Below are 26,054 nucleotides of genomic sequence, written 5' to 3'. Positions count from 1 at the left end.
CACCATCTCTGTGTACCGTACATTGCACTTGAACCTGCTGGGATTCGAACCTGGATTCAGTGTGCAAAAGCCAACTCTCTAACCTTTAGGTTAAGAGTGATAAAATATCAGTTCAGCCTATTCCTTGTAAAATCAAAATGACAACATGAAACAATCCTAGGTAGACATGAAGACTCTCCTGATTGCAAAGAAATAAATACTACTGAAAGGTGAAGGTAAAGACAACCCCATGACGGACCAAATTGGCCCAAAGGATGAGAAGAGGTTAAGGCTCCCACCTTTGCAGACAATTAGCATTTAATGGCAGTAGTGATGTCAGTCCTAGGTGCCCGCCGTCTTTACCCCTAAGGAAATGCCCCTGGTACTCATTTCTGTTAAGAGGCTGAGTAGACCCAGGGCCATAGTGCAGCTGGAAGGATTAGATCAATGGAAAAAACCATGACCCCATCAGGAATCGAACCCATAACCTTCCGGCTTGCAGCATTACACCTTAACTGCGATGCTACCGCACGCCCCAAGACTACTATGAAACACTAAATTAACAAGATCTAGGAGGATGACTCACATGAATACAGAAATTATGGCACTGCTCAAAAGTCACTGAAGGTATTATTTGGATCTTCTTGAGTTTCATATGGTGACAACCTTTTCACAGTCAATAATGATGTTTCTTCTTTCAGAATCGATATTGTTCACATTAGAGCAGGGCGAATCACTTTATTTGTTACAGTACTACTTCATTTTAATATATACAAACTATATAATTCTCTACAAAATGCCATACACTTCTTTTATTACCCTTACATATTTTAATATGTGGGAGTAGTATAGATAAGCAAACAAAAAGTGTAATGTATTCTAATTTTTAGTACAGTTATATATTTTTAAAAATTCCCTGGGCTCTTCACAGGAATTTTACACCGATGTAAATAAAAAACTGCAATAAAAATTCTTCTTAAAATAGTGATATGACTTAACCTAAATTTTTAGCATCTAACCCACATTGTCAAATTAATATGGTGCAATGATCTCTACAAATGACTTGAAAGAAATGGAAGGGAAAGGAAGGAGTGGGAGTACTTCATTATCATGGCTTTTATGGAAAATGTTTAATATAAACTTCCCAGTATACTGTTCATATCCAAGTCATACTCAAACTTGGATGAAATGCATTCTAATATTCCATGTGAAAGATGATATGCAATTCCATTCTGTCTCTGTATATATATAATGATGTATCATCTTTCCATGCTTTGGGTTCACAATAGAAATACACATTGCAGACCTAAATATTCAGTGCTTAATTTGTAAGATGGAAGTTTCCAGGGCTGTCATGGTACCAAAAATTTATAATGTACATACATTTTTTTTTAATTTTGACATACAGGCTATTAATACAGAAAAAAAATTACTTCCTTTTATGCAGAAGTAACATTGTGCATAACCTCAAATATCTACTGGGTCTCAGCACTGGTGGACTCTTTAGTCACAAATTAAGCCCTGCGAATATCAAACGAACAACATTTTGATGAGTGGTTAGGTGCACGTTTGTTCAATCACTGACCAAACTTTATAAACATATTCTATGCTAATATCTCCAATCTGCCAACATTATACAAAAAATAATTTACACAAGAGGATGGACAAATATGACTATGCATTTTTTATTATTTTAACTAGCTTTATTTGATTTGAAACAAATAAGAATCATGTAGTTAACTGGATGTATCGTCTGTGTAGGCACAGATAATAAAATAAATCTTTTGTTTATAATTCCTGATTGAAGAGTGCACTTCATACTGACTAGTTGAATTAAGACTCGGATCAATTAAAATTATGAACAAGATTAATTTCTGAACTCTAATCTATAGTTAAATCATTCATATTCATCCACTTGTAAATTTAAGATGAATAGAATCAAGATACTCTGCAAGGCAACAAAGAAGAAAAATTTACTCAAACTAGCAAAACAAATATTAATACATATATGTATATACACACATACACACACGCACACACTGAAATACGAATAGATGAAAACATATTACATACTCCTGACTATATAATACCTGAATTAATTTGATATTTTTAAGCAAAACTTTATGTTGAATCTTCCTTATCCTTTCCACTCTAGGACCACAATAAAAGACAGTGGTAGTACAGAATATCTTCAAACATAACCCATCTTTCAATGGCTAAGATTCTGGCAGTTCATAATTTATATCTCAATAAAATCCTACCTATATATTTTTATACTTTTCGTGCAAATCGAAAATTTATGCTAAATTTGCTTAAATGCTGTCCTTTGACATATTTATAAATGTAATTATGGGGTGTGTCGGTTTTATTATATTTATAAATCGGTACTTCCCTAATAATAATGCTTTTAATTTGTAAAGTCGACTATTTGCATGTATGTATATTCTGATGTTCACACACAATCCGTCAAGTGCCATATTACAATCTTTTTTTTAATTGCATTATGAAATCTATAGTCGAAGAACATCTAATATGACTGGATCACATAATATGGAAAAACATGTCCTAAATTATATAATAGGATTATAGGATTAAAGGATTCTGACTATGAATTAGATTTTGGAATAAGTAGTATCATACATATAGGCCTACTCAGAATTTAGTAGTTGGCTGAAAGATATCCGGTGAACTAGTCACAATTAGCAAAACAAAGATAACATTTTGAAAGAATGAAAAAAGATAAACACAAGGTGTGTATTATATTGAAAATATATTTATAATAGCAAAATACAAAGTGGAAAAATAAGTTAAAAAAGCTGCCACTAGAAGAGTCATTCAAGACAGAAAATATCGCCAAAAAATAATATGCGATACCGTATACTAAGTAATTTAATTAATACGAAATGTATAAAAAAGAAGTAATTATGAAAATAACTTCAGAAATTAATTGCATACAAAGATTTGTTTCTTCTCCTTTGATGGACTTATGGTAATTCTGTGTAAGAAACAGACCAATCTATGTGTTTGCTGTCATGTTATGGTAAGTGACATGCTGAAGACATACACCTGGAAATTGTAGTAAAATGAATGAAGAATTTTAGGACTATTCATATATAAATCAAATACAGAGTGACTATAACTTCATTATACAATTATGCTTCAATTTTTCTATCGGCAAGCATGCTACTTACACACTACTTATTGGGGACAAATCAGTATCACCAATTGAACAGACTGAAAACTACTCATGTAAAGGATGCAGTTAGTTAGGAAAATTAAGTAAAGAGAGACTAATATTGGAATTGTGTCTTCGTTTCTCAAACTTTTTAGCATTTATTCATTCAATGACCCTTGTTCATTATAGTTCTTTTAGAAATGGAGGCATTGTTTTAATGGATGTTGTTTTTCTGTTCTTTGACGTATGTGAATTATTTGTATTGTTTCTCTACCTTTTCAAGTTTCCCAAAAATAAAAGTAACAGGGACTTAAAGAGTGGACCTCAAATATCCATTCTGTGGATTATTCATTACCTAAAACGGGAACGTGATTTTTAAGCAATGCACAGTAATGACATAACCACTGTCTACTTTCTGAAATGTCTCTACCACGATCGCATAATATTGCCACATGCATAATCTTTTTTCAGTCCTGTCATGACTAAATAAACACTTCATCCCTTCTTTGACTATCATAAAACATTTCCCTTTATATTCACTTGCTGGAATATTTCTTAGTAATTACTAAGTTTAGCATGGATGTAAAAAAACAAAATTAGTTGTAAGAAACAGCAGAAAAAATAACAGACTACTGGTATATAAAGTATCTCAAATGGATCAACACCTCTCCTTGTCCAACCTATCATCCAGGTACAGGCCAATGCCAACATTGCGCATGCATGGAGAATCGAACGATCTATCAAATCGTCATATCGGAAAATTAAATTGCTTAATATGCATTCTGTCAGATTTACAAAGAAATAAAATACTCACACACATACCATTACAGATACGACATGCATTTTTTCTATTTATTTTTTTTATGGACCAAATTTACAAACCAAAAAATCTGAACATTTCAACATTACTTAATTTACTGGAAAGAATTAGTGATTAAATTTCATTGAAATCGGATAAAAATTGCGGAAGTTTTAAAACTCAATAGCACAATCCTTTAAGGAATTTTTCCAGCTATTATGCAATGTCATCCAAATTTTCCTTAGTGAGGACTGTACACTGTTGTCAACGCATATTTTCAACACTTGTCTCCCAAAATTTATTATCCAGATCATGCGTCATTTTGCAGCTTGTAACATCAATCTCAAGAAATATTTTATGAAATTATCTTTGAACTACACAGACCAACTCTGCTAACATGTACAACTCATACACAATCATACACGGTGCAAAGGAATACATGAACCGAGTCATTTTACTTTTAAGAATTGATCAACATAAGAAACGTCTAATTGTGTGTTGTTTGTTCATTACTGCTGTGGCAATGGATGTAGTAGAATCTGCCTCCACAAGTGCAGCAGCTGACATCAATAATGTCACATGGTGGAATCGATAGTAAATCTTTGAACACTTAATATCAGAAATAGCTTGGTAAAAAAACTAAATCCATTATGGGTTAAACTTCAAGGATCAAACAAGCTTCAGATTAGTTTCACTTCTAATATATTAAATGATATAATTGATGATATAAAGTAAATCTTTACTGCTACACAAAGAAGTAAGTGTCATGAAAATAACACATTCTTTCGGTACCACTTATTTTACATTTCGATTTCTGTGTACAGCTTATTTTCTTGAATCATCATTCAAAAGACATGCATAAATGAAATGATTTGTTGTGCACCTACAAAAGACAACGAACCTTCGTTTTCTGCATTGTGCACAAAAGGCACTTATTATTCCTAAAAATAAAATACGACTTCATTTATAAATTGGTACAGTTTAAGTAGATGTATTACTTTTGCACAAATTCACATAATATAGCTATATAGTGTAGTCATTTCTCATATTTTTTTTGTCATGTACGAAAATTTGTATCTTAACTGAAAAGATAAAGTAAAAGGTATTATTAGTCCTTCATAATGAGATTCTCATATTAACTATTTGGCATATATTCAACAGTCGAATTATTATGAAAGTGAAATTCTATTTCCGTGTTTTTTCTCCTTTCTAAACAATATAGTATTACCAACATCCACTCAGTAATACATTGGTAAACATTTTCAATAATACTCTTAATGAGATTTTCATATTACGGTACCTATTTGGTATCTCCTATAAATGCCATGAAGACACTTGGGGTCATGGATGTAGAACTCCATGCTTTCATAATCTTGGCATTAGAATGAAGTGGTATGATTGGCACCATACTCCATACCATACCATGGCCTTTTATTCCGAGGAAAGACCCAATACTCAAACTGATAGAAGGCTGATTGAATTTTGGGGCCGTTCTGGAAGTTTTGGCAATGAGAAAAGCCCGTCACCACCTAGGACCTTCCAGTCCACAGCCAGTTGTTCTACCAACTGAGCTGCCTGGTCACCATGATATCTATTTGGTAAACACGCAACAGTAGAATTATTGTGGAAGTGAAATTTTACTTTTTCTTTTTTCTTGTATGAACAATATTGCAGTACCAATATTTACCCAATATTATATTAACTATTTTCAGTAATACTCTTAAAATATTGATCTCAGTTGGTAATGCCTGGCTTAATTATTTGTGATAAAATGGGAATTCAGAATAGAGAAGTTTTTTTTTTTTTGGCTCTATTTTCATAAAAGCTATGGTTACATCAATTCTTACAAGTAAATTCATGGCGAAATCTTCAAGCCTCAAGTTTTCAGCTGAAGACTATTTATGTAATTATTTTTACGAAAATAGAAAACCACTTTTGTTTTATTTCTGTGGAATAGATAATTATTTTCAAAGAAAAACTAAGTTACCTTTTTCTTTGCTCCATTTCACTAAAAGCTAAGATTGGGTGATTTTTCAAAAGTGTTCGCATACGTATATTTCAGTCCTAAAATGTTTAAGAAAAAAATTCTTAGATCTAATTTTGAGTAAATCGCCAGTCTTTGTCGTTTTTCAATAAATCCACTGATTTTGTACCAAAAAATGAATACATTATATATATATATATATATATATATATATATATATATATATATATATATAAAATGCACATTATTCCGGAAGAACCAACTCATAGATATTAAATACGAACCAAATCCTCGAATAGATGAAGGAAACAGATAAACACACACATGCCAAAAACAAAACTTTCTGTATTTTGGTAGAAACTTTAAAGGGAATGAACACGTAACACATTATGAATATAAAACATTTTCTTTAATGGCAGAGAAAGCAAAGGTGAATTATTCAAGAAGTGTTTGGGTTGGACTTCTTCCATTCATGTTGAATTATAAAAAGACAGATGCATATCCTACTCCTTACAGTTGAAACAAATGGTTACATTAAAAACTTTCAAACGTGGTTTTCACATTTCACCAGCAATGAGAGGGTGGGGGGAGGGGAGGGAAGGAAACTCAAACCCTTCTTAAACAAAACAATTTTTTTTATGAATACCTTACAAATTTTATTTGGGTAACAAGAAGGCAGACAAGTGGGAAAATAATTTTTGTTTCTACATGAAAAATGTATTCTGTCCTTAAATTGTACTCTTATATTTTTTCCCCACAGTACTGTCAACGAAAATTTTGCTTTCAAATTGTTTGTAACTCAAGGTATCTACTCAGAATGATAGTCACCAATACTATAGTATATATGATTAAATAAAGAAAAGGAACTATTAGAATAATAAAATACACGCACTATATTAATATCACGTGTTAGTTCTATCACAAATAGTCGATACCACATAGAAAATTGTTTTGAATCTATCAAACTACAATGGCAAATGTGTAATAGTGATTATGAAAATTACGGCATAACTGTGTACTATTATAATGGTGTAGTTTTTGGGGTATCTCAATCATACACAAAATAGATCATTTCTCTTATTCAGATGCCAGGTTACGAACCCAACAGAGCAGGCTATCATTTCTAAGTGATTAGGATAATATTTCTGTATCTTTCCAAATGGAACTGCTAAGTAGTTTTGAATGAAGAAATTTTCCCAGTCACCAAAGAGCTGAAACATCAATACAACTATACCATAGCTCAATCAACAAGAAAGCCTCAAATGTCTTATTCTTACGTTAATATTATACATGTATCCCTCCGTTACTCATAAAATTTTGCATTACTTTACATAGCGAAATTTTAATTACTTATTCTTTTTATAAGAGACTGTTTTATTGAGTAGGATACAAATACTAATGATATAAAGGTATGGTAAGTTTAATAATAATTTCAATATTGTTAAGATCATGATAACATGACAAACAAAGATAAATATATTATGCTACTTCTTTTGAAATAAAAAAATGGAGAGGAAAATAAGCAAAAAAATGGTATTAATTCATATACTGTATACTCCACTACCGTCATAATAGCTACAATGTTATGTTATGAACTTATGAGTTGGCAAATAAATTTATCTACATCGAATTTCACTATTACTCAAAGATATAATATGATTCCTTAAACGTAAAGTGAAATGTAGAATTCTGACGTGGAAAGTACATTTAGAGATTGTTATAGAAATGTACTATCAGCTTTATGTATTTACATCTAATTTCATCTACCTTCAACCAAAGACACAACTGTCACTTATGCATTCAAAAAATAAACAAAATGAACAAAAACCAGCAACTTCTAACATGAGTTTCCTAAGCAGAAGACAATATTTATAGAATTGTTGAAGTACTGTAAACTGTCTTTTTAGTTTCAAATTTTCTTTCTATCTGTATTAGTTTACAACTTTAAAAAGATAAAAATAAAAATGCAGTTTCAAAGCTATTGTAGTATATTGAAAGACAAGGAATGCACATTATGTAATACAATTTCATTGATGTAAACGAAATAAACAAATGGTATTCAAAAACGTAACAAATTCCTGTATATACACTGAAAATGAGTCAAATGTCATATATAAAAAAGTTTATGAATGGTTCATTTTAAAGTTTTATGTCAATAAAGGAAACAGAAATTTAAAAAAAGTATTTTATATATCCTCTCTCTACATCTTAACATAAAATTTAAATTTAAGTTAATTTTCCACCACAAAGACTGAAATATTTAGCTGATATTTCCTTTCAGGACAATGATATGAAATACATAAGTATTACAAACCAGAGGTGATGCGGCAAGAACATAAAATATAACACTACAACTAAAGAAAGAAATATACTCAAAGGCACTTATATTTCATTAATGTGAATAAATAAGAAAAAAAAACTGGAAGTATTATCTATATAAGATGATGGAAGTGTATATTTGTAGAAATCCTGTACTTTCTGCACCACTAAGAATTTTATGAATTATGAAAGATACATTTAAATACTGAACTTCAAATAAACATAATAAATATACATATAGGAATAAAAAGCTCAATAAACCACAATTATAATATACGACGGCAAAAAAATACAATAAACATGGTATGCAATATATGAATAATAAATGAACAAAAATATTAACCTAAATCCCATACCGCCTACTTTAAGGAACAATTAATATAATTGTTAGTGAGCAGAAATAAATCGAATATATTAGTACAGGCAACATCCAACACCTCTCAAAATAAAAAAAATATTTTATAACGAAAGGAACCAAGCATACCGTAATTATTAGCGAGTTTGTAACACAAAACCACCCATTTCCTTTCAATTCTCCCATTCTCAATCCCATGTCCTGTTAATATTCTGTAACAGATACAACATATCTTTACAGTTTCCATCCGCAGTTTTTAGTTCATTTAACAAAACACAGGTATTGAAATGGGTTACAAACATAAAGGAAGGGGGATAGGGGGTTGGGGAACTAGAATCCCTGAGAGCAACTTTGTAACATTGTGTTTTATCATTGATTCCCTGCCGTTTAAAGTTTGTTAAAAAAATATCAACTACCCTACCAACCTGTCGGGTAATTGTATCTTGAGTCATTGGTTTAAACTGGGACTGAAAAATCCTATTTCTTTGTGAGATCTAGAAAAAAAGTTTTAGAGAGTTTGTGAGAAGCATACACCCTCACTGATCCCTTTTCAATACCTGTATTCACTCATCCAGTAACATATTGCGCGTGTAAAAAAAATAATAATAAAAATAAGAAAATGAACACAAGTACAGTCTTTCAGATTCTTATGGCAAGATGTGACGTTGTTTCGTTAAAAGTTAAAAAAGCTTATCTTTATTAACGTGTGAAAGAAAATAAAATGATACATCTGAAGGTTTAAAATAATAATAAAAAACAATACACACAATGTTCCTAAAAGTGTTTTCTTATTGCACCACTTCTTACAATTCTGGAAGTAACTAAAACGTTCTTAATATTCAGCTTCAATATAAAACATAATAAAAATGAAACATTACTTAAAGCAAATTAATTAGGAACATCAATTTATGTAGTTTGATTTAATGATTTGTAAGAGGAGGATTTTATTTTCCAGACAAAATGGAATAGGATAAAGTAATAATATAACATGTAAAAATGTTGGAACACCAACTTATCTACACACACATATACATATGGGACATCTGTAAATTAAATTAAATCAACATTAATTATCTACAAGGTATGTTATGTCATCAAATAATCTACATATAATAGAGTGAAATCAAGAGAGGTCGAAATGCCATCCCTTCTTTGCTGCCTTGCTGTTGTTTAAAACGAATGAGTGCACATTACACTTCTGACAATTATACAGCAACTTAACTGATTTTCCTGCTGTTACAAAAGGTTCAGCATTCAACCCGAAAAATTAAAATAAACGTTACATAAATCTTCATATTTGAGTGAACAAATGTTTTCACATGACTCATTTCTGTTCCTGATTTTTCACATGTTTAGACAATTACACTATTCAATAAAATAAAAAGGAAACAATAATGCTACAGTAAATGCACAGACCAATTGTTTGTATACATATATCATATTCATATATAATATTTCTTACAGATTCTGAAGAATGGCATAATGTGTCTATAGAGGTCCTAAACACTCAACACAGTGAGTGTAATGTCCACCTCACAACACGGACTAGCGGTAGGGAGGAAGTTTAGCAAGAAATCCTTGCCGCGACTTGGTGTCTATCAAGGCCAACACTGGTCTAACATTTTACATTGATTCACAACTTGTTTATTATACATTTACTGACCTTGAAAGACAAGTAGTCTCAGTAAGGGTATTATCCTGAGTGGACGGTCTATATACATCCAGTGTGAGTGACATCATATAAAATACCATTGGGTAAAAGTTACAAAAGAAATAACAAAAATACTGTTTCTATTATAATATTTTACCTGAGTTAATAACCTGTGTGTATGTGATGCAAGGTAAACAAGTGGGATGAGTGTAGCTGTCTATAGCGAGATATATAAATATATACGCATCCTCCCTCCGTTATGCACAGTTCCGTGTTGTGAAAGTCTATTTATCTTAAAGTTAAGAGACAAAACTGAAAAATGTTCATAAATGACGAACTAAAGATAAAAATAATTAAACACACACATAAGAAATTTAAAAACTACTAACCAAATTGATTGCCTCTTTCCTTGATTTTTCACATCTACTATTATGCATTCTCATGCTTCTACGGCAAAATACATAATAATGTGTATGTGTGTGATTTCTCCTACTTTTTCTAGCCTATAAAAAGTTCTTTTATTATTTTTTTCTTTATTAGGGAGCAAGATAGGAACTGTGAACACCTGAAAAAACAGTCGACCAAATTTATGCCGACTGCCTTTTACACTATTTGACACGTGCTCTAATATCATTTTTATCATATCATGCTGTACAAAGAAGGCACAAAGTCCCTCAACAATAAGCCATCCTCACCATACGTGGGAATAAAAAGCCCTTCAACTAAACACATTACAAAAATCAGCTAATATTTTGGGACATGCATGTCAGTTTTGTTGTGAAATTGCACAGCCCAAGCATATTAATAAATCTTCGTAATAAATAAAAATTAAGATGCCATACTAACTGTTTTAAACCGTGTATTTATTTTATAAAAATGCAAGGAATTGTGTCCAAATACCATAAGAGAGAAGTATGTAGAGAAAGTGCAAAATAATTACTTTGAAAATGCTAACATACAAGTATAAAACATGTCACAAATCTGTTGTAACAAGATCTGAAGAAATTTAGTATGAGTGTGTGTGTGTTTTTTTTATTGAAATATCAGGGAAATTTTAATGGAGAATATTGTGGATCATCATTCTGAACCCCAAAGTCGTGAAAGTACTTATCCACAAGGATTAATGTTCTTCGACCAGGTAGCATATGGTACCAAAATGCTTTGGACATGCATGTGTATTAACACATTCCACATGCAAATATAAAACTCATATAAAAACTGCATCATACACAGTTTGGGGGCTAAATATGAACTTTAATAAGATGCAGTATTTGATTACAGTCAAAAATGAAGAGTCCACTGCAAGAATGATGGATGTCATTTGGAATACATTTTGCAGGAGAAGCAATTGAAAGTTTGAAATGCTTAGCGCTCGAAGCTTAACTGTGATTTTCCGATCATTATTGGACAATGACTATCAGTGTTAATGCCATGTAACTCTCTATGTACATTCTATATGTCTTAAGCTATGCATTGACAGTCTTGGTTCATTTTCGACAAGAAAGTGACATCCACCATTCTTGCAGTGGACTCTTCAAATATACATATAAATTGACCAGAATATATCACTTAAAACCAATAAAAAGTCCAAATATCTGTGATATACAATAAATAAAATATCAAATGCAAAGAAATGAAAGCAAGAGTCACCATGCAAAGAAAATTCCATGCTATCTAACCTCTTACATACATATATCTACCATATTCACCACTATAAATAAAACTGGATAATCTGGACGTTATGAATATGAGGTATGTATTTGGATTGTCCAAAATAAAGAGTACGAGGTGTGGATATTAGAAGATGGATAAATACCGAAGAGACAGTGATCTAACAAACTGAGAAAAAGAGTTAAAACCATGTTATAAGAATAGTCTTGGGAAAATGATCGAAACAAAATATATGGTATGTGGTGGATACCATAGGTAAGCACTTGGAATGACAGACCAAGAAAGTTATGAAAGAAGCCATAATGACCTGAGACTTTCATCCTTATGGAGGAAAAGACTGAAACCTATGATGTTCAGGAAAAATGAGATGGTCAGCTCATCAAGCCAGATATACACACGTAAAAACGTAAATAATGTGACTACCTTTCGAAGTTGTCTGCAGATGTAATTCTCAATTCACAAAGGTGATAAAACATTAAGGTATAATTGGGCTTAGTCCCACTTGAACAAAGAAAGAGATTAATTTTTAAAATGTATTTATCCACTATTAACACGTTCAATGAGAGTAAATTAATATTTGTATATGAATACATTTAAACACTACATAGTTTGAGCAGCTCTGTCTGAAAAGTAATGCAATGAGAGGAGAGATTCTAATAAAATACAAAGTGTCTTGTTTGGGGATGAAAATGACAAGTCTGCAATAAAAAAAGAAGAATGTCTTGCTAAAGCTGCACCAACAAGTAATGACAATGAAATTATGACAAATACCCTATCTTTTTTAAAAGCATATAAAATGCTGTGATAACCAGTTGAAGGGAAAATTTTGCAGGATTCACTTCAAGCTTTCCAAAATATTATTTTAATAATTCATTTTCAGTTTTATTTTGAGGTTATATAATGTATGTTGAAAAGTCTCTCTTTTTACATATGTATAGAAGAAAACTTGTACTGGTGAGTAAAAACACTTGACACACACAAACTTATGCGACTTTAAACTTCATCAAATCTGCAAAACCAAAACAGAATGTTCTTGACATTACTGCTTCATATAATAAGAAAAGGTGGTTAACTGAGAGTCATATTACTGTTTTGCATGCGTTTTCCTCAATGCTTATTGAATGGTGACAGACTTAATGAATTCAAAATAGTAGTAACAATAGCAGCAGAAACACTATGTAAATAAATTTCTTAACCCCACCAACCATTAGAGCCACAAGCTGATATTGGTAATCTGAACCGTCAGTTAAGTATACTGCAATAATAAAGTAACATAAATCTTTAGATGATATGCAGAAAGCCATGTAAGTAATAAATGATACATAACAAAAAAAAAAAAAAATCTTAAGAGTGAATAAGACTATTCTGATTTTCTGATTTAGATATAAATGAAGATACAATGAACAGTGTATTTATTAGAAATATAAAGAGAATGGGGAATCTACATCATGCAGAATGGGTACCTCAGCCATATATTGCACATAAACAAATGTTGCAAGATAAGATATGAAAATGTCTACAGACAGTATTAAGAATGAAAATAAAAGAAGAATAAACAGATTGTAGTATAAACACAGTTAATGAAATTTCCTCTTGATACAACAGATTTGTACTGATAAACTCAGGCAATCACAAATAACTAGCTGAGTTTCGAAAAAAATAATACTGTACTTATATTTAAGAAAAAGTACATTTATATTTGTCATTACTATAAACTTTGATTGCCCCCTACAAGAAGTAATAAAAAATAAAAGAACCTGAGTTCTGACACTCATAGCTATATGTTGGTAAAATGAAGAAGTCAATATTGTAATTTACATCAATAACTATTGTTTGAACAATAAAAATTACGGAACTTCACTTAACAAAACTGACAGTTTGCATTCCACAAACATATAATGCATGCCCCAAAGTCTTATTCAGCTGCAGCATTATGTTCTTGATACCACTATATATAGAACACTGATGCCTTCATTACCATTGTTGAGGAACCGTACTCTACACTTAGGAACCACATTGTTTTGCCTGCCGAGCCCTCGGTAAAAAAAAAAAAAAAAAGGAAAAAAAAAAAAAAGAAAGAAAAAAAGAAAAAAAAAAAACAAAATTCCTTCTCTGTAAATATGGCACTGAGTACAAACACTATTTCTCTTCTTTGTTTAAATAAGCTCGCAAACATGTAAAACACAGACCTCACTTTCTACGACTTACACCACAAAAGTTGAGGTTTCTAGTTATGTTTCAATATATAATTTATAATTTTATATCTCTAATAATATACCAGAAAACTGACATAAAACAAAATGCAATAATTTGCTTTCTTTTCTCTTTAAAAAAGTACTACACTGAAAATTAAAACATGCACAAAAAAATATATAAAAATTCAGATACTGATTCTGGCTGACTTTTAATATCCACATTCCTAACAACATTTAACTCGAGAAATGCAGTACAATCATCCAGTCCAGATATCAACACTGGTCACAAAAGAATAAAAAAATCCATATATAAAACTAACAACACATCTTGTTATTCTTGCCACACATTAAGTAGTTGTTTGTTGTACTACAGTTATCATACACAGCACAACAACTTGCTGAATTTTTTGTTTCTTCTAGTATTATTGTATAACCTAGTACTAACATACACTTATGCCTAGGGGACACTTAATTTATAATAAACCATTGTAATGAGGTAGTATGAGTAGTATTGTTGCTTCTGTGGACGACAGAAAGCGAGTCTTCAGTACGTTACGTGTCGTGCGGCGAGCGACCGCCAAACCGTGCGGTCTCGTCTCGTCTTGTAATGCACCGCGCCACGCAGCGGCCAACAAACGGAACGATAATATTACTATATTACAACTAAATAACTAGGTTAATAATTGGAGAGGGGCTGAACCAAGCTAGTCCAACATGACTCGAGGTTACCGGGAGGGTCAACGGGAAACAGTCGGATGCTACGATCAATTATCACACGACAAAACAATACGATGGCTTGGTTAGTATTAATTTCTTCTTCCTACCATTATCATATATATATAATCCTGAATTTTTCCAACAAAGCTATCTAATATATAATCAAATCTAAAAATTCAAATAGCTAAAGAATCTTTACCTTTTTTCTTCAGACTATTATTCTTTATTGTTATTTACAATTTAATCTAAACTTGCTTTAAAAAGAAAAAGAAACTATACAAGCAATAGAAAAAAAGATAAAAAGCACCTTTCTTTTTGTAATTTTTACATTACTTTTTTACGGAACAGTAAAAAGCACGCCTAATTATCTTAACTTCTAATGTGACGACATTCATTACAACTTCAGAGTAATATTTATTTTTTAACTGTCATGTCTGACTTCAGGAGAAGTTAACAAAAAAACTGCAGTAACAACTAACACATATCCACCTCCGGCAGATGAGCACTGCCTGTCTCCACCTGCTAGTGTTCATTTCCTACATGTTTATACACAGTGTTCAGGTGGTTGACATATTGCAGCGAATCTTTAGAAAGCCAATCTTTCCTCGAACAGTATTAAACAGGATTTTTTCAACATTTCCTTTCACTGGATTCCTAGTTCCACAAAGGAAGTAAATCATTTCACACTATATTTTAAAAAATCAGACAATAAAAATCTGCAAGAGGACAGACCAAAACAACAATTCAAAAACAATTACCAGATACATAGTTAACAATAAATTTTCGTGATCAAACTGTTAAAAACCCATCTGCACAGTATCTACGTTCTCCTAAATAATAAGTATAATAGTAATAATAATAATTATAATAATAGTTATAATAATTAGACTGTTCACACCATTCTCTCTCTCTCTTTGTATATATAATGTATATATAAGGACTTTTTTAACATCTAACTTCAGTACTCACATATACTACTGTGTATTAAAACTACAGCATTTATAAATATTTTATGCTGAATCTCTGAATCTTGAAAGTCTGAGGTTGATTGTCCCACTGCTTGGTGTGAACAGACCAACAGGATAGATGGGTGATGGAAGGAGTCACATAAAAAGACATTCCATCATGTTATTATTAAGCGAGGTATAAAAATAAGTACTATGGGAAGTGGACTTCTGCATTAAAAACAGAAATCGAGAAAACAATAAAAAAATACCTGATAATGTCGAGTAATTATGCTTAGTTGTTGCAGCAACAATGGAAGATCTACATTATAGTAGTATTATGGAAGTTACACAACAGACCTACTACAATACCGATTGGAAGATAATTACATGAACGACTTCGCAATTCATGTATGTGAGGGTATAAATGTACGTATATATGCGTGTGTATTTTGGTGTGAATTATGTGCCAATTAATACCATTCTATTGAATCTATAGTCACATTACTTGTCAGAGAAACTTCTAACATCAACTAAATTTTACTTTGTGTAATCTTAAGAACTACCTTGCTTTCAAGTAACAATAAATAAAAATACTTGACAAGCTAGTGCAGCAAGCTTGATTACACAAGAAGTTACCATCTGTCCTATTATCATTCTACAATAAAATTTCTCTGGTTATTTTCTTATCTTGTTGAAACTTGTCCACATTCTTCAAAATTCTTAATGAAAGAAAAAGTTAAAAGTGTTAACTAGTAATTTATAACATTCTCAAATGTCCAAGACTTCACTAAACAATAAAAATAAATTATAATGAAACTCTAGTATAATTTGTCTTCAAATAATTTTAAAGTTAATTACTCTGTGTTAATCTCAGCCACAAGCACACAAATAGCTAAGAAACAAAACAGAAAATTTTTGTAAACCTCTAAAGAGTTGGGTTCTCTTTAAACTAAAGTCCATTCGGTATGTTTCATAAAAGTGAACCAATTTCACTTGAAAATCAGGTTGCTTAAACATAGACACATGCACTCTTGAAATTAAAAAACCAGTGAAATCAAAATTTCCACTAAGATAAATGTTTGCTGTACATATTGCATTTAATTACATGTAGGTAAAAGAATAACTAAATCAGGTGTTCTCACTTATCTGTGAATAATTTTTCATTCAAGACTTCTCTCCATAGTTTCTTCTCTGGTATTACACTGGATATGTTGATAATTTCGAGAATCTAGTCCACACAAATTTACATTAATTATTGTTGCTTTGATTTTCATAAAAGTGCCACTAGAATGTCTAAAAAATGCACAAAATGTATACAATTTTAGTCACAGTTGTAAATGAGAGTATACCATGAATATATAAAAATATAAAAACCATATTTATATTTTATTTATTCATTCATTCATAACTGGCGTTAAAACCCATTGAGGGCCCGGGCCTCCTCCAATATTTATATTTTATAATAGTGTCAAATCTAAAATCATCAGTTTTTATGAATTGAATTGATTATATGAACATAAAATTATTTATTATTTTGTAATGTGTTAATAACAATTCTCAATTGTAAAGACAAATGATTATGAAAAGAAATAAACGATGACAACAAGCATTAGTTTGTATTAGACTTTTCAGTGCTGAGAGGCAGTGATGAATTCAGATATTTTCATTTGGAACTGGGTGAAACATAGGGACCAATGACAGGAGAGAGTGACAATGAACCTCCGGGTTCCTTAAAAGCCATAAGTAAGTAAATATTTGGTGAAACATACATCTGTGATAAGTGCTCACTGTGGGCTATAAAATAAAACGAATCTACTGAAAAATATTTATTATTTTAATGTACCGAAGTACATATGATATTTCCATGCAGATATTATGCGTCATCATACGATGAAAGAGTAATGGAACGGAGAAAAATTCTCTCCGGTGCCGGGATTTGAACCTGGGTTTTCAGCTCTACGTGCTGATGCTTTATACACTAAGCCACACCGGATACCACCCCGGCGTCGGACAGAATTGTCTCAGATTAAGCTCCAACTCTTGGGTTCCCTCTAGTGGCCGCCCTCTGCACTACGTCATAGATGTCTATGAACATAGGACCGAAGTCCACACATGTGCTGAGGTGCACTCATTATGAGTGACTAGTTGGCCGGGATCAGCATCTACTGAAAAATAGTTTCACCAATTGTTTTTAAGTATGAGCATACAACATACTGCTTTAATATATTGATTAATATGCTCCATAGTGGGTGAAGGAAGAATGTTGCTTGAAACACATCAAGACGAGAAAAAGGAATTGGCTGGGTCACTGGCTGAGAAGAAACTCCTTACTGAAGGATGCACTGAAAGAAATGGTGAACAGGAGAAAAGTTCGTGGTAGAAGATGATATCAAATGATAGACGACATTAAGATATATGGATCATATGCGAAGACTAAGAAGAAGGCAAAAACTATGAATGAATGCTCCACAATCTAGAATACAAATTAGATTTAATCTTTTTTATATTTCGTTAATATATTTCTTTATAACTTCAATTTTGTTGCATAAGTAGCATATTTAAAATACAGCTCTGATGTATTTACTTAAAATGTACACCGGTAGATGGAAATATAAATAAAAATGTGTTAAAATGATTAAAGAACTCTTACATCTATATTCCTGTCATTTTTATATCTCCAGAATAGTGAGTTAGAAAAGTTACTAACAATTAAAAACAAACGAAAGCATTTAATAAATTGTAATAAACCTTTCGTTAGAAATGACAATTTACAACATGTGTGATAGAAGTGATAACTGAAATACATTTTCTAGGTCAGGAAAAAAATTATATTTGAAAATAGTTAATTATACACACATCTGAGGTAGGGGGAGAATAACTTCCTCGATGAGAGCCATAATTTTGAATTCATCACTGTACAGAAAAAGTGCAGGGGATAGTCATTGAATTTAACTACAGAAAAATAACACATATGAAGAAATAGAAAGTGAAAGATAATACAGCAAGAAAATGATGACCAGAAAAACCGACATTTTCTGCATAAGACTTCGATCAAAGTACTCATATTTTTTTTAGAAGAAGTCCTAGTTGAAGGCAACAGTAGACTATACTGGACTTTATATTACCACTATCCTGCTGGATACATTTAAGATTATGATTGATGGCTCTAACCATCACCACCATCAACATCATCATCATCATCATCATCATCATCATCATCATCATCATCATCATCATCATCCTTTCAAGTACTAGTCCCAAAAGAATTGTTACAGCCTGAAAAAGCGATTTTCTTGCCATCTTTCCATAGGTCGACCAAGTGACCGTTTCCCATTTGGACGATACTTCATTATTGCCTTAGGGATCCTGGATGAAACCATTCTTGAGACGTGTTCCTTCCAGTTTAACTGATATCTGGAGATATAGTCCAGTGTTGATGACATATTAAGTTCTTGAAGGATATCTTCATTTTTCTTTCGATCCCATTTAGTGTAGCCAGCTGTTCGGCGCATGAATCTCATCTTGCAAGCTGTTAGTCTGCTTTCATTTTTTGTCTTTATAGTCCACACTTCACTCCCATAATATAAGACTGGTCGAGCTATTATTTGATAAAGACGAGTACGAGTTGATTTTTGTACAAATGAAGGTTTTAAAACTCTATTAATGATGCCCATTGATTTGTTGAATTTTACAGTTTTCTCTGATAAATCCAAATTTCCAACAAAAGAAAGTTTATATCCTACATAATTAAACTCATTAACTTTTCCATAACAAATGCAAATATTAAGTTTGTATTATCATACACATTGGTATGAGAGGATAATTAAAATATTTTATGTAGGCAAAATTGCTATCAGAAAAAAAATAGGGTGAACAGACTCAGTTGTGAACAAAAAACCAATCTATACTTTCTAACATGTCCCATATAATATCTGAACTATGGTGACAAGTGATATAATACAAACAGAACAGAACATGAAGTTAGCAATACTTACTTTACAGAGATAAAGTGACTTTATTTCGTTGTTGTTGTTGTTGTCTAGTGCCTTGCATCTGGCAATGAAGCCATTAGCAGTCGTGCTTTCCAATACTTTTGAACTGTAGTTTCTTCTGATCTTAATGCTTCACAGGTCTTCAAGTGATCTTCATTCATTTCTGCTGGATCATTACACAGGACACATATTGGACTTTATTTCGTGGCAATCACAAAATGCTTACTTTTCATATGCAAAACTGTTTAAAATAGTTTTTTCGCTAATTTCAATATCTTCGATAAAAATCTCTTTTAGAAACTGTAAGTAATCAAGTAAATACCCATTTTACAGTATGTTAAGGCATTATAAAAATATTTATTACTTTTTATCAGCTTTAACACCTAATCTACACAAATATTGGTTAATACAAGACAATCCATGTAAATTGCTTTTAATGAGTTATAATTTCTCTTTGGAAATTAGTATAAACTTGAAATTGAATATTAAGATCTTTGTAGTACTGGAAGAATTTATATTGGTATCCCTGGCATGCTCGTCATCCATTATTAATATTGATATTGGCTATTATTGCAGAACATAAAATAGTTATTAGTTCTCATAAAATCGCAGGATGAACATCGACAGTGTGTTTTGGCAATAACACACTCATTTTTGCAAGTATGGTTCCTTCAATTCCTGCAGCACATGCACTTTGTATGTTCATAAACATGATTTCTTTGCTGCACTCTGACATGTGCCATATGAGTAGCTTGTCTCCTGGTTAATCAGCACAATTTCTCTTGTGAGTTCATTAAATGTTCTCGAACATTGTCCAAACAAGTTTAAGGCATTGCAGGTCTATGTTTTCCACTCTTGCTAAGAAGCAATCTAGTCGTCCCCAGCTTACTCACTATAGACAAAATTGTTGGCTTTGTTGGAAAATTGCACACATCGAATTCTGTTCAAAATGCCTGTTGAATTTTAATCAGGGAATTTGCCATTCAGTACGTTTTCAGCATAAAAGCAAGCTGTTGAAGTGAATACTGGATGTTTGCAATTCTAAGGCAAACTAATCACTACATAAGTTCTGCAATGATAGCCAATATCAATATTAACCATGAACTACAATCGTGCCAGAGGTACCAATATAAATTCTTCCAGAACTACAGAGATCATAATATTCAAATTTATACTAACTCCCAAAGAAAAATTATAACTCATTAAAGTGGCAAAGGTTTATATGAATCGCACTGCATTTTTTTTCTATTTACTGTCTACAATACTTGCAAATAATGATTAAGCAGTAATTTTAAGATAATGCAAATGTACATTTCAATATACTTAGAAGGTAAAAGATATTTTTCTATATTCATTAAGCGAAGAAAACCATCAATGTTCTTTTAACTATTTTTCCATTACAACATAAACAAACAAGAGCAGAATGCTGGATCCAATGTCAACAAGAGATTCCTTTCTGGATCCAATGTTTGATATGAAGCCAGTTACAACTGCAGTTCAGTATATTCTTTCAATATTATTTATCCTGCATATCTCTTGCTCTGTACATAATTGATTCTATCATTTCACTGATGTTGAACTATCAGTCACAACTAGAGAAGCAAATAACCATGTCATGTAACCTAATTAATGTTTCCTTGAAATTATATCTGAAGAATAATTTATTGTCATATTATGACATACCGGTAGATATGTATGAAAATTACATCTATCCCTGATCTAAAAAAATAATCACTCGTGTGTGTTTATACTTGGAAAATGAGAATATAATTACCATAAAGTCTTCATGCTTCTAGAATGAAGACATTGTTGTTGCCTTGAAGATAAAACTGCAGTTTACCTTCATAAGCTTAAAAAAATAAAATAAAATAAGTAACTTCATTTATTTCAGCTCCAATTAAGCATTTGTCTATAACGTGATTTACAATATTGTGGCTTCTTTTAATCATTCATATATAAATCATATTGTGTTCACACACACGTCATATCTTTACTATAAAATTAATAACATATTCTGTCTATTTTTAAATTTATATTATATATTTATTTTATATAATTGAACATGGACTAATTACACGAAATGAAAAGAAACGACTAGAAACATTTGAAATGTGGATATGGAGAAGAATGGAATGTGTGAAATGGGCAGAAAGAAATAAAGCTGTGCTGGAAAGAGTGGATGAACAAAGAAGAATGCTGAAACTGATAAGGAAGAATAAAAAAAATTGGTGGAGCCATGGCTAAGCAGAAACTACCTACTGAAGGATGCACTGAAAGGAATGGTGAATGGAAAAAAAAAATTGAGACAACAGAAGATATCAGATGATAGACTACATTGAGATATATGGATTGTATGTGGAGACTAAGAGGAAGGCAGAAATTAGGAAACATTAGAGAATGTTGGGTTTGTAGTGAAAGACTCTCTTGGGCAAAAAACTGTGAATGAATGAATGAATGAAGAGATAGATATTTCCATAATGTCAATTTAAAAAAATTCTGCATCCAGTATTTGATATGAAGACATTTAAAACCGGAGTTCAATATGTTTTTGGATATCTCTCGCTTTGCACATCATTCATTCTATCATTTCAATGGTGATGCACTATCAGGCTCAATTCGAAAACCAGATAACAATGTCATGAAACCTAAAGATTTTCTTAACTCTCTACACTATTTTATTTCATCCTCCTTTTGTTATTTTGAAGATGTGGACAATAGCAACCAGATATTAGAAAATGTTACTATACAATTTTTGCTTTCAAATCTGATCATGAAAATAAATAAGAAACATGTTGAATTTAGTGTGTTCTCCAAAGTTCTGTTGTGACAACGATTCTTGTATACAATAAAAAAATAATAATACAATGGCACAAAATGGATGATATGACTGTATGTGTGTGTCCAACTGATAATACCTGCCTTGGCTTTTACAGTTATGAATGTTCTATGCGATTGTTCCTGAGGAGTATAAGGCAAACCGCCAGCATTGGCAGATCTGCTCAAATAACTATATACTGCATTGAGGTATTGATTGTGAGAACTATGAGGTAAAATATCAGCATGTCCATCTCAAAATTCCTCACGAGAGGAACTATTCAAGAATGAACAGCACATGTATTATTTCCAAAGGCTTTGTACTTTATGAGATATAAGAAAAAAAAATTAAAAAACCCCGAGACTATTTACGTACTGTATACTCGTTATCTTTTGAGGTCCGACAAGTAAAATGAGGTAAGTTTAAAATTTCCACCAGTATTGAATTACAAAAACAGACTGCAATAAGCTTTCCTGGAAGCCATATTATTTCATTTAAGTCTGATACGGAGACATGTCACGATCGATACGCACTAAACCACTCCACATTGCACAGCACTGGGTTGCTGATAATATGATGTATCATTACAGACCCATATTCCTTTAGTCTACTCTAGCTAGAGTAGAGTAGTCTTATTACTAAACTGAGTGTGTCCACGAACATAACACATAACTGTGTTTAAACAATATGCATCCATCTCATTTTATGCGTTGTGATGCATACTAAAACATAGACTGGCAATAACTAAAATTACTTGTCTATCACAAGCATTCTACAGTAACAGTGTTTATGAAAAATATTCAGTATCCTGCCCTTAAAACTTATAACAATGCATCTATCCTCTGAAGCACATGTATCATACATTCATAAATGAATTAAATGGGAGGGGTGAGAGTTCAGTGATGTCAATCTATGCTAGCATTGAGGACTAGCTAGTTTCAAAGAAAATGTGAGCTGAAATCCTGATTGGACTTTGATTTAGGAACCATTCTGCAATGTAATAGTCCATCATCTCTCTCGTATTCTCTCTCTACAGAGGACTGCTGCAATTACTGTGCGACAGTCACATATTGGGAGCAGAAACCCCCTACATTAAGTAGTCGTGTACATAATATAATATGTATGCTCAGTGATTTACTTGTTAGGAACCTCTGCAGGGTAATGTCATTATATGTCATGTAAAATGTTACTTGACTTCAATACCACAGAACAAACACCAGTACAAACAATCACATTCGCTCTTATTCTGCATTCTTACAGTGTTCTTGGAAGTAATACAGTGCTGTAAATCATAAAACCACATTTCCAACTTTGAATATTCTAATATATACAGAACATCTCTCATGATTATATGCATGTACCATTTAATAATACGCTATATTAAATAAAAAATCTGGATATTGTCTAACATGTTTCTGTAAAACGTGTAGATTTAACAATGTATACTGTACTACTTTAAAACTGTAATGAAAACTTCCAAGAGCACCGAACATACCTCAACAATTAAATGATATTATAGTTCTCGAAATGGTAGGTCGACCAGTTTAGATACCTTGTTTAATCACTTATCCTTATTCGAAAGTCCTACTTTTGCCAATAACAACTGTTAAAATTCCCTACTTTTTTAATGAATGGGAGTGCTCATCTTTTGATGGCTCCCTCGTAATAAAATTTTCTGCTTTAGCAGCCTCCACGAGAGTTGAAGCATAAATTATTTACAGTACCTAATAGAAGAAGCCGATCCTTATAATAACCGTATACTTTCCCCTGATTTGTTGTAACTGTGGTTCCACTGTGTGGGGAATTGTTGGATGGAGACCATTGTAAACATTCTCGTTTTAAAATTCGCGTATTAAATGAATGGGAGGAAAACCCTTCTCAATTTTCAGCCTAACTGTTGTGAGGTAGAAGGATGGAATTTTATTCAGTCATATATGTTGGATATTTGTTCTTTTGTCTCTTCTTCCTACAGTAATCAACATTCCAATAAAGAAGGATATATACTAAAAAAATTAAATTAGCAAAACTAGAAAAAACAAAGGAAGGAACTTGTTACAATCAATTTCCTTCCTTGTTTCTTCCTTTTGGCATGAATTTCTTGGCTAGGGGCTCCTCCTTTCCTGGAATGGAACCATCATCATTATGGGCTACTACTCCATATGTGAGGTAGTTGGATGGAATTCATGTGCGGCTCGGCCAAAGGACTACATTTTCACTCAGCTTTGATGACTTCCTGTTCGTCCTCACTGTATTCATCCTCCTCTTCACCTGCTGAAGATTCCAGTTCCTCCATCTCTTCTTCTGCGCCTCTATCTCTGTCATCCACAGTCTCATCCTCTTCTGCTCTTTCTGTCAACTTACCACCTTCTCCATCGTTCATTGCTGCAGCAACTGCAGCTGCCTTAGCGGCATGTGCTGCTGCTGCAGCTGCCGCATGTGCAGCTGCCTGCTCCCCACTCAAACCCAAAGCTAAACTGTTGGAGTTCTCTGCAATGAACTGAAGGTAAGTGTCCAGAATGGCACTACCTGTAGAAGATCCCCCTGCAGCAGGAGGTGGTGGGGGAGGAGGTGGCACACGGTTTGAATCCCCCATCCTGCTGCCACCACCCACTACCAGACTTTGGGCAATAGAGTCTATAGACTTAGTAACAGAGGTGACTGGGATTCCGTGGTGATGTTTGGGACCTACCTTAGTGATGACAGCAGCTGAATTGTGGACGGTGGGTGGTGGCGGAGATAGGGGACCAAACCTCGAGTTTGCAACAGTGAGGTCCTCAGGATCATCTCCTCCATATAGGCTGCTACCAGCTTCTGATGGTGCACCTATGTGGTTGGATTTCACCTCTAAGCGCACATCGGGACGGCGAGGACCTGTAGGTGATGCTCTCGCACGCAGTTCGGCAGCAGAAACCTTGACTCCTGCCTTTGCCAGGAGCCGTGAAGCTAATTCTGGATCAAATGGTGATGGCATTGGCAGAACAGGCAGATCTTTTGTACTGATGCCACGGTGTTGTCGACTCATATGAGAATGCAGTGAGTTGCGTGATTTTGCCACAGTGCCACAGAGCACACAACGATAGCCTGGGCACACAGTATGCTTGTCCTCTAAGTGAGTGCGCAGTGTGTGTGCTGACCTGTATATCTTCCCACACTTGGGGCAAGGTCGAGGATCCGTGGCACGCACTCGCATCATGTCCAAGCCCCGTCTTGATACTGCAACAATAGCATTGTTATTTAAACATTTACATTGAGAAATACATTCCTGCATATGCCTTCACTTTTAACGAAGAGTAGATGAAATAATTATTAGTTACAAGCATTAACATTTGAAAGAGTTCCATTGCAATATTTTAAACAAAAGTCCGACTTCGGAATATAAAGTTTATATTGTTTTCACGTGTTAATTACTAGGTTACGGTACTTTGTTGACTAGTTTCAGCATGTGGGCTATTTGA

The 26,054-nt window shown here is 32.6% G+C and overlaps 1 protein-coding gene across 6 annotated transcripts in view; it reads right to left on the bottom strand.

The window, feature by feature from the left end:
* Nucleotides 1-697: 697 nt before the first annotated feature.
* ab (BTB/POZ-zinc finger protein abrupt) overlaps nucleotides 698-26,054 on the bottom strand; it is a 243,431-nt gene continuing 218,074 nt past the window's right edge. For all 6 annotated transcript variants that reach the window (XM_069835648.1, XM_069835647.1, XM_069835644.1 and 3 more), the window contains one exon: nucleotides 698-25,812. In XM_069835648.1, coding sequence (XP_069691749.1) covers nucleotides 24,812-25,812 — 1,001 coding nt within the window. In that variant the 3' untranslated portion in view covers nucleotides 698-24,811. The remainder of the gene's footprint in view (nucleotides 25,813-26,054) is intronic.

Source organism: Periplaneta americana, chromosome 9 (genome assembly GCF_040183065.1).
Source record: "Periplaneta americana isolate PAMFEO1 chromosome 9, P.americana_PAMFEO1_priV1, whole genome shotgun sequence".
NCBI lineage: Eukaryota > Metazoa > Arthropoda > Insecta > Blattodea > Blattidae > Periplaneta > Periplaneta americana.
The sequence above is the reverse complement of the archived record's forward strand: the minus strand, read 5'-3'. Positions and strand labels throughout refer to the sequence as shown.